The sequence below is a fragment of the Onychomys torridus genome, chromosome 3 (assembly GCF_903995425.1).
Source record: "Onychomys torridus chromosome 3, mOncTor1.1, whole genome shotgun sequence".
Classification (NCBI taxonomy): domain Eukaryota; kingdom Metazoa; phylum Chordata; class Mammalia; order Rodentia; family Cricetidae; genus Onychomys; species Onychomys torridus.
This window is the reverse complement of record NC_050445.1, coordinates 31,093,111-31,108,738: the sequence shown is the minus strand read 5'-3', so window position 1 is coordinate 31,108,738 and position 15,628 is coordinate 31,093,111. Positions and strand designations below refer to the sequence as shown.

The following is a 15,628-nucleotide window of genomic DNA, read 5'->3' as shown; positions in this document are numbered from 1 at the left end:
ACAGACGTTATAATTATAGGAGACTATTAATAACCCAGTTATTAGCGTCCTTAAAACGACCTGAAGATGGCAATGCCTGCAAGAAAACAAAAAGAGGGCTGGAGAGATGGCTCAGCGGTTAAGAGCACTGGCTTCTCTTCCAGAGGTCCCGAGTTCAATTCCCAGCAACCACATGGTGGCTCACAACCATCTATAGTGGGATCCATTGCCCTCTTCTGTCTCAGGACTGGTGTGGTGGCTCAGAGGTCAAGGGAAGCCTAGAAAACTTAGTGATCCAAGTCTGATCTTTAAAAACCACACAAAGAAAGAGGCCGACCACCCCCACGCAAATGCGTGCCATTTCAATGTGCTGATGATGGAGATGACAGGGTGGAAGATGGAGGAAAGAACGGACATGTGATGTGCACCGTGGCCGCATGCCCCCCTCATGCGCACACTCATACATACACACACCGTGTGCGTGTACACAATAACAATAAATACCTAACGTTTTATCAAAGAAGAATGCTAGTCTGAAATGGCCTTTGGGAGGGACAAGCTTCCTATCCTGAGGTTAAGTTTTCTATGGCTATTGGAAGACACGTTTCCTTTTGTTCAGAAAAGACAATGTGCGTTTTCAGTAATAACATAAGTAGATCCCGGAAAGCCCGCCCCTACGTTTATCTGCGATCCATTTGTGTGAGAAGAACCCTTACTTTTGTTTGCTTTGGTTCTTGCACTTTCAAAAACTGCAAAGTTATCAGGTGTAGTGGAGCATGCCTATAGTCCCGGCACAGGAAAGGCAGAGGCTGGCCAGGGTTACATACATCTCAAAAAAGATAAGGGGGCAGGGGAGAGAAAGAAGAAGAAAACTACAGAAAACAGCTTTCCAAATCCATTAGAAGGGGGGGAGTTAGTAAAACAAGCAAATAAGGTTCACTCATCAATGCCAATTTGACAGCTGTCAATTAATCATTAGATTCTGGCCTGAGAAGGGCTGTATGTGCATGGGGGCTCAAGTGTCTAGGCTTTGGGGCTCCTGTTTCCCTCCTCACAGGAAGGCCCCCCTCCCCTGGAAGGTACACACCTTGATGTTCAGCTCTCTTCTAAGGCTTGAGTCAGTGATGCCTGCCCTCACCTTCTCTCCCATAGCTCCTCGGAAAGGCTTCCGCTTGTACTCTGCTGTGGCGGCTCATCCGGGAAGCTTTCCTTCCACTACCCCGCTCAGATCTGCGGAAGTCCCTCTGTGGTGCTAAGACCAGCCCTGCAGACCAGGAGGGGTGCACTGTGGGAAGGTCAAATTCCAACGTTTCTCTCTCCACAGGTGTTACTGCTGTTACACCACAAATGTGGTGGCCAATGTGGCCTTTGGCACCCAGGTGGACTCCCAGAATGCTCCGGAACACCCCTTTGTGCAACACTGCCGGCGTTTCTTTGCCTTCTGTATCCCCAGGCCCCTCCTGGCCTTAATCTGTGAGTGCATCCCCTACCCAGGGTGAGGAGACCAGACCACCAGCCATGGGACAGCTTGCAGGGCTGAGTCCCTTCCACTAGGAAAGGTCCCTCAGGGGTCCCTGAGAGTTGACTTGCAAAGACTTTGTCTTCCTGGGGCCACCAGAATCCTCCTGTCACAATCTGGGGTGACTTATCACCAGCACAGGTAACCCTGGCCTCTGTCACACCTGGATCAGAAAACTGATGCATAGAAAGGCAAGGTCAAGACTAGAACCCAAAGTCTCTCATTTCCTAGAGGTTTTTGCTTTTTGCTTTTTCCCACCTCACTCAAAATTCTCTTCTGGGGACTTCTCTACCAGAAGCAATGACTCCTAAACTAGAAACCACCCAATGGGTCACTGGAAGGAGGCTTAATACTAATAAGACTAATCCACTGATTTTCAAGGGAATCTTTGCCTCTGGCCAGTTCCAGTCTCTTCCCACTTTACAGAGATGGGCCCTGTACTTCTTAACCTCTCTGTCATACTGGCATAGTCTAGACACACCCGGGACACTTCATTCTTGTTTCTTCCTCTTTCCCCTTTTCCTCCTCTTCCCTCACTTCCTCTTCCTCCTCGTCCTCCTCTCCTCTTCCATTTTGAGACAGGGTCTTCTTTATACAGTCTTGTCTGGTCTTCAATGAACAACCCTCTTGCCTCCCCTCCTGCGTGTCGGACTTATGGACCATTCGCCAACTTTTTTTTTCCCTCATCTCTGAGCCAGTTTCTGTGGGAAGCCCTCTCACCTCCAACATCAGCACACTGAAACTGTAGGCTTTCATGTGGGTCAGTCGGCCTCCTTCCTCGTGTCCAGGAGGTCTGCTGGGGCTAAGACTACCCACCCCTTCTATGCACCTTTGGCCGTCAGACATTCTGTCCTATGAGGCAAGGAGTTCCATTAACAAGGCCCCTGCTCTCTGTACATCTAAACAGGCTGAGGTGTGTGAGTGCTGGGATCTGCTGTCTCCAGCCCAACTCAACACAGAGGGTTGTGTACAAACTGAGAATCTAAGTAGAATCACATGCCCCTGTAGCAAGCCCTCACCCCTAGGCCCAGCACCTTACTCAGGGAGATATCAAGTGTCTTGATCCAGGGAGCCCTGTCCTAAGGGCCCAGGCTGCATGTTGCAAGACAGAGGATGGAGCCAGTATCCTTGTCAGCAGCTGCAACAAGCATGTCTTAGGGACAATTCAAGTGACTGCTGTGGGGACACTCATTCCAGAGAAAGACAAATACAAAATGGCCAGATAGTTTGTAAAGTAGACATACTTCTACCCTCTGTGAAGGCTTGACACACTGCCAGTCACCTATCCTGTCCTGATGAACTGAAAGACACCCCCCCCCACACACCCACACACACACGCACACACATCTGAGATTGGCAATAGTGAAATTGGGTTTGCAAGGCCAGGGACACACGAGGACTCACTTTATTGCACAGGCATTTAATGAGGGCTTACTATGTGTGGGAAATGGGCTAGAGAGCAGAGTTCAAGTCAGATCCACCCCTACTATGAGAAACACCGAGTCTGTAGGGAAGACAGGCCTCCCAAGCGACTCTGATTCAAGACTGGCTCTTGCTTCTGAGTAAGAGGAGTCTAATAGCCCTGGTTCATTATCACTCCCCTTCAATGCCACTTCTGTTTTTCTCTTTCAAGTATCATTTCCATCCATAATGGTCCCATTGGCCCGGATTCTGCCCAATAAGAACCGAGATGAACTGAATGGCTTTTTTAACAAACTCATTAGGAATGTGATTGCCTTACGGGACCAGCAAGCAGCAGAAGAGGTAACTGTTTTAATAGGATGCAGCCTGCAAACAGAATGGAACCTAATTTGGCATCACTCTCTCTTTCCTTTCTCCACCCTCCCAACCCCTCACATCACATGGGGCTGGCTTTGCCGAGTCTCCCATTTGGAGCTTTCTGGGGGCCACTAGAAAGCAATAGGAAGGAGGGAGGAAAGGATGGCAGGTAGCAGCCCCCAGCAAGCTGCCTGTTCCTGATGTGAGTTGTAGAATGAACACCAGCCCCTGAACTGTTGCACACCACCTAGATATTACCCCAAGCACAGGTTGCAGTAACCCCACCCCCAAATTTTCTAAGTAAGTGCCTCATGCAATTTTCATGAGCATAGTCTTTCTGCTGAGAAATAGCAAGATGGGGATTCATAGCATGAAGAGCATAAATATTAGCAAGAAGTTTGGGCAACTGTCAATCAATCCCACACTCTCTTTCAACACGGAGATTCTTGCTAGGAAATTTGTGGTTGAGGTCTCTGCTCTGTTTATCATGCTTCTTTGTTTCCTTTTTCCCTTACAGGCTTACACTCTCCTTGGCACATAGTAGGGATAAGTAAATATTGGTTGAACTTGACTCTGAGTAGAACGGCGTTTTCAGTGTGAGAAATAATCTTTCAGCATCGGGAGATGCTCCGGCCCATGATAAAGCTGTCCATGAAGGGTCTCGTTGCATTAAAGACAGTTACTAAAATGAAAAAAAAAAAATGGACTAAAAGGGCTTTCCCTTTACTGCCTTGAGCAAGATGGAGCTTTAAAAGGGTTTTCTCAAAGACAGTGGCTCAGAGGGATTCATGAGGCCTGATGGTTAAGGCATTGGCCTAGAATGAAATCTGAGTCAATTAGTAGCTTGATGCACTTAGCAGCCTTGGGCAGCAGCCTGTCCTACTCAGCTACACACCCTGGGGACTGTGTAGCCACTTTTTCTGGATAGGGAAGGTGTAGGGAAGTATATATAAGTTCTCAGCCCCTTGGCCCACACCACCATCAACTCTGCCTGAATGCCCTTAGAGGTGGGGAAAAATGGGCCATCTGGTATACCCAGCCCCACTTGGAAGCAGCCAGAAAGGACAGGACAATTTCATTCAAATCTATGTTTCTGGGCTGTGAGGAAGAGGTCTAAAGGACGAGATAAAGAACCATTTCAAACCTCATCATTGCTGCAAAGGGCTGCCCTGTGAGAGCTTACACACACACACACACACACACACACACACACACACACACACACACCCAAGCCTGAAACCTACTTGCTGTAGAACCAGGCTGCAAACTCAAAAACCATTGCACTGAGTGACTAAGAGGTGAGAGGTTATTAAAGAGCCAATTACTGGGATTGCCTCAAGCTTTTCCTTTTATAAACTTTACAGCTATTTGTTTCAAACAATGAGTTGATCTGAGAAAAAACTCCCAACCTCAAATCCAGGGCTGCCTGTGTCAAGACAGAGCTATAGAGTTACTAAGAAAACTCACTTAGAACCCATCTGAACTCTGTATACATTCCATCAAACAGATGTGTGTTTGCACAGTGAAAATGCCACACAGATGTTAAAAGGTAAATATTTTTCTAAGCTCTAGCCGATGGGTGGATTAGACACCTACATCTATCAGGGCATGTATTTTTCTTGGATATAACTATAAACCAGCCCTGTTTCCATCCTAAATGGGCAGCTTTCGCATGGCCTTCATGATGCTCTGTGAACAGAAGAATCCCATCTGCACTAATGTTCCTCTCTATCTCATGAGCCCTAGAGAGGGGCCCTTTCCCCTGGCCTCATTAGCTGGCAGTTAAGACAGATTTCTGCAAGACTTCACCAGCCCTTTTAGCAGTCTGGCTGGGCTGGGATAAGAGGAAAAAATGCCAGCCACCATGCTGCTTCTGGAAAAATACATGGTATGGATACGGCTGTGAGCTGTCATGACCCTCCTCCACCCAAGAAAAGCTACAGCCAAGCCTCAGGGACTAAACTGTGCCATGAGGCCTAAGAGGAAGTTCTCTAGTCCCATCCAGGCACCCAGGGAACCTCAGATATCATGTTCCCCTGTACCATCTTATTCTAACCCCTGTGATATGTCAGCAGAGGGACCACAGCTGCCACCCAGATGCTGACCAATAACAGTGAGGAAGTTTGGGCAGCAAAATGAGCAGGGTCAGGGAAGAGTGATGAAGCCCAGGCTTAGCCTTTTTCTCTGCTATCAAAGTGGGAACAGGCTGGTGGGAAATAGAAACCTTGCCTCCTTGGCCTCAATGTATGTGAGCCTTTAATGGTGAGCCCTGCCAGGCTCCCAGCAGACACCTTTGATGGTCACCACCTGTTCATCAGCAAAGGCTTCCTGCTCCCAACAGTAGTTGAACAGTTGAAACCAAACTCAATGCACCCATCCCCGAGGGCATCTGTTGCCTCACATTCTGACTTGTAGAAGATTCTATTGCGTGTTTAATATGCGCTCAGGTGGGGGAAAGAGGAGAGTCTCACCCTGGCGTTGCTTTTCATTTCATGGAGAAGAAAAAGTAGCCACACATGAAATGCCAACAAACTTAAAAGGTGGAATTACATGCTGATGTGTGGGGCATAGATTATTCATGCAACAGAAATTCAGAAGCCAATGAAGTGAGAAAACGCTGCAGCTAGGAAAGTACTTTGAAATTATAATATTTTCCTGTCGGAGGTTCTGATACTCTCCTCTTGCTGTTTTAATCCCATAAACTTTAGAAAAGAGCAACATCCTGGTTGTCATTCATCACATTAAAGGACATTTCAAAGAAAGGATGTGTTGGGAATACACTTTGTGAAAGCCAAAGCAGTGGGTAAACATTCCTATAGTTAGAATTAGTGGTGGTCAAAATGTAAAGGCTATGCAAATTACTGATAAGGAAGGTAGGAGAAATGATAAGAAGGCTTTAACCACTCAAAGGAGATTGAGGATTACTGGAGAGAAAAAGGGACTCCATAGGAAGCAGCCTGCCAATCTGGGGACTTTGAAGACCAGGCAGCTCCCCGCTACATGCCCCCATCCCGTCCTGTTGACTCTCTACTGTGTGAGAAAACTGATAGCTGCCTACTATGTCCTTGGATGGTAAACAGTAGACATGTGTTTTGATTTAAATCTATCAGGTGGTTTCTCTAGGGATCTGCTGAATACAGATGTGACCAATGTTGACTACACATGAAGAATACACATAGTTCTCTAGATTGTACACTTACTGTTTCTGAAGACTGAGATCCCACTGTATCTACTAAAACTTGCTTTATTTCAAGCTTGTTTTGGGGTCGGGTAGGAATCAGCCTGGATGGAATGGCCTCATCCAGAATAGATGAAGGTGGTATGGTACATAAACACAATAGAATACTATTTGGCCTTATAAAAGAATGGAATCTGTTGGTTTTCAGCTACATGGATAGAAACTAGAGGACATTAGGTTAAGTGAAATAAGCCAGGAACAGAAAAACAAACACAGAATGCTGGGTATGTGGGAGCTGCAAATCTGATCTCAGAAATAGAGAATGATTGTCACTGGAGGCTGGGGAGGAAGAGGGGAAGGGAAAGAAGGTGGTGGGGTACCCGAATCCCGATGAGTAAGAGGACTAAGTTATGGTGTTCTCCAGCTCAGCAGGCTGACTGTATTCACAGGTAGGTGTGACTGTTCTGTGAACAACTACAAAAGGAGGGTTTGAAGACTCCAGACACACAACGCACACATGATAGCTATGGAAGACAGCTCTCCCCATCACACATTACATGCATTAAGTTGTCACACTGTTGCTCTGTAAGTCTGTACAGTGGCAAAGAATAGCCTCATCTTTTCATGGGTGCATTGGTCAGCCCCTCACTGCTGTCCCGAGGGTCATTCAGGAGGCCACCAGGCTCTCACCATCTCTTATAACCCAATGACAAGAACCTGTTCCTCCTGAGCTGTTCAGGAGCTCCACCCAGGAGTCTCTTCTCTTGTCCCCTAGCCTCATTCTGTGGCTCTAATGTGCCTTTTCTTCTCTTGTCCTCAGAGGCAGAAAGACTTCCTGCAGATGGTGCTGGATGCCCGGCACTCCACGAGCTCTGTGGGTGTGGAAGACTTTGACATGGTCACAGAAGCCCTGTCCTCCCCCAAGTGCCCCATGGACCCTCCCCAAAGAAGCCACCCTATATCCATGTCTAAGCCTTTAACCATGGATGAAATTGTGGGCCAAGCCTTCATCTTCCTCATCGCTGGCCATGAGATCATCACTAACACACTCTCCTTCATCACATACCTGCTAGCCACCCACCCTGACTGCCAGGAGAGACTTCTGAAAGAGGTGGACCTCTTTGTGGAGAAGCATGTGAGTACAGCGTGTGTGTGCATCTACCAGTGGTGGATTCAGTGAAACTTCACTTAAAAACTCGTTAAAACCACATTCTAAGCTTGCAAGATAAAATAAGGTCACACCTACCTTCGCCATCTCCCTGGGCCAGCAAGTAAAACGGGGTGTTCAGAGGAAAGAAAAGAGCCCATAAGACTGGCTTTGGAGGCCTGCAGAGGCTAGGAAGGAGTAGGGGGTCGAAGGGCAGCCTTAGGGAAGGAGCCTGGTTATGGCATGCTCTGACTGTGGAGAGGCCTCTGTGAAGAAGCCAGGAGAGGAGAGTCAGCAAAGGGGCCGCATCCAGAGGCAGGCGTAGATTGGGGACACCGGAGGGAGCAGGAAGGAGAGCAGAAAGGAGCTACAACCCGGATAAGAAGATAGAATGGGGCTGAGAGCCCCAAGCACAGATGGGGGCTGGGGATTCCCTGGAGATGAGGCCCCTCTGTAGCGGATCACAGCAACCTTCCAAGGGGGTTGAGCTGGGCTGCTTTCTCACCTTGTGGTTTTCTCAGGATGCTGCTGTGTGCACTGCCTTGAATCACTTTAAAAGTCTGTACTTTAAATAAGAAAGTCCCCGCAATGGAATCTTGTCTGTTATATTCTGATGTCATTAGTCAACAGTCACAATTTTGGCATGTAGCTCATTCTACTATTGGAAGGATCTAGGAACTGCTTTCTAGAAAAGTCTACTTCTTTGTCCTACTGGGGAAGTGGAGACAAAGGTAGTCTTTCTTCTCCAAGTCACTTCATAAATATTTGAAAGCTGAATAACTGCTACTAATTGCCCAGTGTTTAACTCCATATGAGGCTGCATGGTCAACTTCAAGTTCTTTGATGTTAGGACAACTGCTGAGCCAGGTCTCCCCAGTACCCCGCTTATACAGATTGATCTTTTGAGTTGAATGCAAGAGTTTGTATTTCTCCTTATTACTGTTCCATCAGGCAAAATAATTTTGAATCTGGATTCTGCCATCTGTCATGTTAGCATTTCCTCTAGCTCATGTATGTCATCTGAGACTTGCTAACCATGTCTTCCATTTCATCCAAGTCATTGATTAAAATGTTGAACAGGACAGGGCTTCCTCCAGACTGACATTGATCCATTAGTCAATATTCTTAGAGCATGGAGTCTCAACAAAGCCACGAATCTAGATAACCCACCATTGGTCTCAGGGTGCTTTATGGGTAGTTATTTAATATTTGCTTCCAGCTGAATAGCAGGGAGAAGAGGGGTCAAAGAGGATGGGGCGTGTCTTGTGACATATTTAGTACCAGGTAACAAAACTCTTAGTCAAACTGAGTTTAGCAAAATCGAACATTTGTATTTATGGGCACAAAACTATGCTCACTTAGGGAGTGAAAAAGACTTCAGGAAAATATTTAGTGAAGCCTCAAAGATACCCTCAGGCCTTTGTCTTTCTGACCCCCGTTTTTGGCTGTTTCTTCCTGTGGGCCCTGTTTGGCCACACTGTCCTTCAAAAGCCATAGGATGCCTGCCAAGAGCCCCTGGGACCACACGCTTCCTCATTCCTCACCACCAAATCGGCTCTATGACTGAAAATTCCCAGTCACGAAGGTTACTCTGCTCACAGTGCTGAAGTCACTGTCCACCCATGGGCCAGTTATTGTGGTCAGGGCATAGGGACACAAATATGCCTAAGCAAATTGACTTTAGCCCCAAGATCAAGTGTACTGAAGTCCCATGGTTGAAAACTGGGGAAGACACCTTCTGAGGAAGGGAGCAGAGGGAAGGTCAGCCCTTAGTCTCAAGCCAAAGGCAAGCTAAATGAAGAAGTGGATGTAGAAGTAGCTGAAGGGTGCCTTATGGTGTGGTACATATGACAGGCTTGGGGAAGGTGCAAATGCTCCAAGAGGTGGCGGGGGGTCACTATCTTCACCCTGAGGGGATTAAGGGCCAATAGTCTGCTAAGCAATATCCCTTCCAAATGAAACCCTCCAGGGCCACATAAGATGTGCATAATTCGTTCTAGACTGTGGTATCATCTAGACAGTAGCAAAGCCCCAGGAATCTGCCAGGTTCATCAACTACAAACCTGTGTTAGGTCTGGGTATGAAGCTCTGGCCATAGCAATGTTCCCACACAAAATCTGGTGACATGCCCTCACCTCTACCATGGCCTCAACTGGCCCTGACCTCAAGGAAGGTGATGCCAATTCATCAGACCCTGGCCTCCTTCAGCCTCTGAGCCTAGGAACAAGGCTTCTTTCTCCAAAAGGCCACCTCCCATGGGGCTGTGCTCAGTGTCCCCAAGCAGTGGGGAGAACCATGAGCACACGAATTGATTGTACCAGGTACAGGTTTTCAACCTCTGAGAAGATGATTTGAATGCAGATTCCAGGGCCCTGGCCATAGAAGTTCTGATTCTGAAAATGTAGTCTGGGAGGAGACTGCATTTTTGATCAACAGTTCCACAGGTGCTGATGTAGTTGGTTCCTGGTTCATTTTGAGAATACAGCATTAGACATTTGGGACCTAGAACCATCTCCCAAGAAAAAAGCTCTACACCACCCATGCAAGTCCTGAGGGTCATTTTCTTCCTCTGGACAACATCTGGGGTCATTTTTAACAAATGGGAATGTCTCCAGGTTGGTTGTCTATTTTATTTTTAACAATTAGTGAGCTAGTCAGAGAGCACACTGCTTTGTGCGGCCTCACTCATAGTGCCCTCACCATGAATACTTGTAGATTTTCTTTTTTTTTCCTTCCTTTTCTTTCTTTCTTCTTTTATTTATTTATTTATTTTTACCATACTCAGAACTCTGTTAATATGGGCCATCTGTCAGGACATGGAAATGCAGATTAGATGTTCACACATTAAGTATTTCCCTGAAAATATTCCCAAAAATTTGCATGTAAAGTATGATTTGTTATAACTTTCCTGCTGCTTGCCATTCAACAAATATCTCCTGAGTGCCAGTTAATGCCAGCTTCTGTGGCTGCAGACATTCCCTGTGGACGGGGTGCGTTGGCCCAGCTCTAGTGGGCAGGACCTCTTGGATGGCCTGTCATTCAAGTGGCTGGATTCTGGCTCTAGTTCCTTCCCCCTCTTCCTTTGGGAATGTGGTAAGAGCCACTACCCTCCTCTGTGAGAAAAAACTGTCGTCTGGGACTGCTTCAGGCAATGGGAGAAAATGTCACCCAATAGGCAGTCGAGAAGGTTCAGCAGGTAAAGCCACCTCCTGCTAAGCTTGATGAAATGGGTCCAATTCTCCTCCAACCTTTACTATAGAATGAGAAAAATAGCTCTCACTACCACCGACAGCCACACTCTAGCAGTGGCACCTCCAAACACACACACACACACGTAAATATAAACAACAACAAGTAAACCAGGTAGACTCCAGGGCACAGCAAACTCCAGAGGCTGGCTCCCACCAGGAATGACGGATTCAAGTGTTCCGCCCCTGTGCCACCTGCTCTCTGTCTTTTGGTTTCAGTACCTTTGGGCACACTCGCCTTTCTCAGTTTCTCCTGTCACTTCAGGAGAGCTGTGTCACCTGGATCTTGAATTAAATGAGATACATGAGGAGCTTTTGTTCTCTTCCATTATTACTTTAAATGCACTCTTCTGTTTTTCCAGTGTGTTGTATGTGCATGCATGTATGTATATGTGTTCACATGCCTGTGAAGGTCCAAGATTGGCACTGGGAGACTCCCTCCATTGCTCTCCATCTTATTCATTGAGACAGTGTCTCTCAGTTGAGCCCAGAGTTTCTGTATGGCTAGTCTGTCTAGCTCTGAGGGTTCCCCATCTTCACCTTCTGAGTGCTGGAATTACAGGTAAGCTGCCATGCCCACTCAGCCTTTCAATGACCGTCACACCTCTGCAATATGCTGCCACACCTTACTTATACATAGGTGTTAGGGATCCAAGCTTGGGTCCATTGCTTGTACAGGAGGCACTTTACTGACTGGGTCATCTCCCCAGCCCCTGGCTGAAAGGGTCAGTAGGAGGACTCTACCTCGATTTGGAACTGTGAGGTAGTAAGTACCCATCTCCAGTCTGGCGATTCTTGATCCAGTGAGCTAGCATTAAATCCCTCCAGCACGGAGCTGCACCTCCAGCATCTCTGGCCTCTCTATTAGGAACATGGAGATAGCAGAAAGTAGGTACAAGCCCAGCATGGAGAAGCGTGGCTCTCTTTTGGAAATGCTGACACAGAAATCCCACTGTGGCTCAGGGACAGACCCCTCAACCAGCCACTGGTAATGCAAACACAAGGTCCTGAGTTGTCTTAGGCCTGGGTCACCTGTCCATCTCTGCAGTTAAAGAAGGCAGGCTTCATCCCTTCTTCTTAGCTTTTCAGTGGGTAGAAGGGTGGATCCCTAAGACCCTGTTACTGGAAGTGGGGTGAATGACTTCTGGGTAGCCAAAAAAAAAGCTTGTCCAGCATTGGGCATAGAATCCATGGTCTCCCAAACCTATAAATCCAAAGCTGCAAGGTCTCCATGACACAAGGTAATAATAAGATATCTTAGAGGAGTCCCAGTGAGGGCCCAGTATCGAGGCTGTAGCAGAAGCCAGAGGCCTCGAACCTGACCAATGACTCATTGCAATGAACACTTCCTTACAAGATGTATGGACTACAGAGTATCTGTGTGACTCACTGGGCCACACTACAGCTTCCAGGCCAAGATTTGTTTTACTTGGGTTTTGTTTGTTTGGTCTTACTTTTAAATTTTGTTTGGGGGCGGGGCAGGTTGCAAGGGCAGAGGGTAGAGGCAAAGGGGCAGAGAGATGAGTGGTGTCAGGACGCGTGATGTGAAATCCACAGAGTCAATCCGAAGTTTAAAAAAAAGAACCCATGGTCCCCTAAAGTAAAAGTTCCCCTCTCCAATTTCCTTCTAGGAAACCGTGCCTCCCTCCCTCAGAACTTTTCAGAGCAGCTTTAGGAAATCAGGACAGTGACTCCAGCAGTGCCTAGGCTACCCGGCTCCTGTGTATTTCCTATAAATGATGTGGCTGCTTCCTGTGACTTCCTCGGGGCTCTTTGTTGCTTCCTACTGCTTATGATGAAGCCCGGGCTAGCAGGTGGCCACAGTGCATCCTTTACCAACCTAGAAGTGATATATCAGCCATGAAAGTCAGAAGTTTAAAAGTTTCACTTTTGGCAAAAACAACTTAACTCATGCACAGTCCCCCTGCCCCTTGTTGTTGGGGAATCTCTTCGTGTTTTTCAGCCCTCACCTTCTGCCTAGCCATGCTCCATTTGGGTCCCTCCTCTGACCCATTTGGCTTCAGCTGCCTCTCTCCTTACACAGGACACGTTTCTGTTCCATTGTAAGTATAACCGTTACAGTCTGCCTCACAGTCCGTGTCTCCAGCCTTCTTTCTACACACGCATATTTTCTCCCAAATCGTCTGTCTTGAGAATTTTGTTTGGCCTCTCTTCCTTTTGCTCAGAGCCTTCCCTCAGTCTGTTGCTGTAACAAAGGACTTGAGAAGAGACAGGTTAAAAAATACGAAGTTCATTTCACTATCATGCTGGAGGCTGGGGTACCAGTCTGCAGGGCAGGAAGGAGGCAGGGGTCCTTGTTGCTTCATGACATGGCAGAGAGTGTCACATGCTGAGACAGCAAGCAAGCATGCTAGCTTGGTCTCTGCTCCTTTCCTTTTGGTTTTGTGTATGTCTGTCTGTGTGTACACACACACACACACACACACACACACACACACACGCACACACACATGCACACACACACATGTACACACATGCACGTGCACACATGTACACACACATGCACACACACGTACACACATGCACGCATGCACGAAGGCACACATGTACACACATGCACACATATACGCACGCACACACGTGCACACACGTGCACACACACACACACACACACACACACACACCCCTAAGGAGGCCAAAAGTCAGTGTTGGGTGTCGTCATCACTCCCAGTTTTATTTTTTATTTTTTTATTTTTTTGATCCAGAGTCTTTCATTGAACTTAGAGGTCAATTCAGCTAAACTGTGGCTAGGGAGCCCCAGGGATCCTTCAGTCTCCACCTTCCCACTCTGGGATGACGTGTACATGCCACTGACCCCAGCTCTCTACGTGCGTGGCAGGCATCCACACTCAGACCTTCACGCTAGGACGACAAGCCAAATGGAGCGCTTCCTAGCTCCTCTGTTTCTTCTGTTATAAAAGCCTCATAGCATTTTAGACTCACCGCCCTCATGACCTCATTAACCTAACTTCTCAAAGGCTCTACCTTCCAATAGCATTGACATATAAAATGGGGGCCGAATCCTAAGACGTACATTCTGTCACATTCAGACGGACCACAGTGTTGTCCTGCTCAAGTCACTGGGCCTTTTGGAGAACTCATCGTTCCCCCCATGTTGTCTTGGTCAGACTGAAGAGGGGGGGTACATCCACTAAGCTAGAGCAGAGCACCAGAGGAAGGCTTATCCCGTTTGTGCAACTTAGGGGACTGCAAAAAGCACTGAACTTTCTAGTCAGGCCCTGGTCGTGAGGATGTGTCACTGTATGCTCCACTGAGGGGTCTTTAAAGGGGGACAGAGACACACAACTCTTCTCCTTGTCATTGTTTTGCTCTAGCTTCCGCACTGCGTGCTGAAATGACTGACTTTGATCTGGCTCAACCACTCTCCTGCCTCCTCTTTGGTGCTGGACTATGCCAGCCAAAATTTATGGGCCATTTTCCTTCTGCTTAATTGTTGATATAAATCTGCTCTGCAGAACCCAGTTATAAATTTATCACAAACTGGACGGCACTGATATGCAGCCTCTGTTGAGGGCAGTTTGAACAGTCATGACTTAGAAGGGCAATCAGCTCCCTAGAACTCCTCAACAGCTACTTCGTCATATTATAAAGATCTAATTAAAACACGTCTTCCTCTTCCTAGTTCTCTTAAGGATCAAAGAACATTCCATGCTGGTTTTTTCGGCTGATTAGCTCATGCTGCTTAATGTGAGCAAAGTTGGGGGTTTGCTCCTTGAAGCAGTCAGAGGATCTCCAAGAGCCAAACACACCCCATGGTTACAAAAATAAAATAACTGTTAGCCACAAGCAGCTATTTCATAAATACCTGTGTCCTTTTGTCACAGGGGGAGCACTGGCTTGAAAACTATTTAGATAGACTAACATAAATTTGTCCTCACTATGGAGGAAAGAGTCTCCCAGCTAGGAGAGGGTCCAGGGTCAGATCCAGGGTCACACAGGAAGTGGGATGGACCTGAAACTGGGAATGAGGCTCTTGGTCAGCAGGGGTTCTTCCCTTTGCCCAAGTCTGCTGGAACTCTGAATGAGTTTGGGTGCTCACTATCAGCTCCATACCAAGCCACACAGTTCCCATACCTCCTTAGAACTCCCTGCTTCCTTTCAGGTCTCACAGCAGTGCATTTGAACATAAAGCAACCACATAGAAGAGAAGAAGTAAGAGCACCCTACTATCCAAGGGTGGGGGCAGTGGGAAGCAGGCCCAGGCCACAGCACTAGCCATCCGCTAAAGTGCCTCTGGGGAGATGGCTCAGTTAGGAAAATACCTACCTGTCAAGCAAGCATGAGGGCCTGAGTTTGGATCCCCAGCAACTGTAGGCAGAGCAGTGTATGTCTATAATCCTAGCACTGGGGAGGTAAAGACAGGACACTGTAGACCAGCTGGCTGGCCAGTCTTGCCCAATCGGTTAGCTCGAGGTTCAGAAAATAAGATAGAGCTGATATGGTGGTGCACATCTTTAATCCAGCACTCAGCAGTCAGAGGTAGGCAGAGTTCTGTTAGTTTGAGACTAGCTTGGTCCACACAGTGAGTTCCAGGCTAGTCAAGAAAGAAAATAAAATAGAGAGCAACAGAGGATGGCACAAATGTCATCCTCTGGCCTCTAACACACACACACACACACACACACACTTAACATACATAGGAACTGTTGAGCTAAACTGTGGATTCCTGTTGGGCTAAACTGGGGTGGGGCTTGGGCATCTGCATTCCTTACAGTTTCCAGGGAGAACTCCAGATT

At 47.3% G+C, this 15,628-nt stretch overlaps 1 protein-coding gene across 2 annotated transcripts in view; it reads left to right on the top strand.

Annotated features, from left to right (window-relative positions):
- The window catches only part of Tbxas1 (thromboxane A synthase 1), a 172,235-nt gene that overhangs the window by 109,038 nt on the left and 47,569 nt on the right, over nucleotides 1-15,628 (top strand). For both annotated transcript variants that reach the window (XM_036182150.1, XM_036182151.1), the window contains 3 exons: nucleotides 1,304-1,452; nucleotides 3,132-3,262; nucleotides 7,276-7,590. In XM_036182150.1, coding sequence (XP_036038043.1) covers nucleotides 1,304-1,452; nucleotides 3,132-3,262; nucleotides 7,276-7,590 — 595 coding nt within the window. The remainder of the gene's footprint in view (nucleotides 1-1,303; nucleotides 1,453-3,131; nucleotides 3,263-7,275; nucleotides 7,591-15,628) is intronic.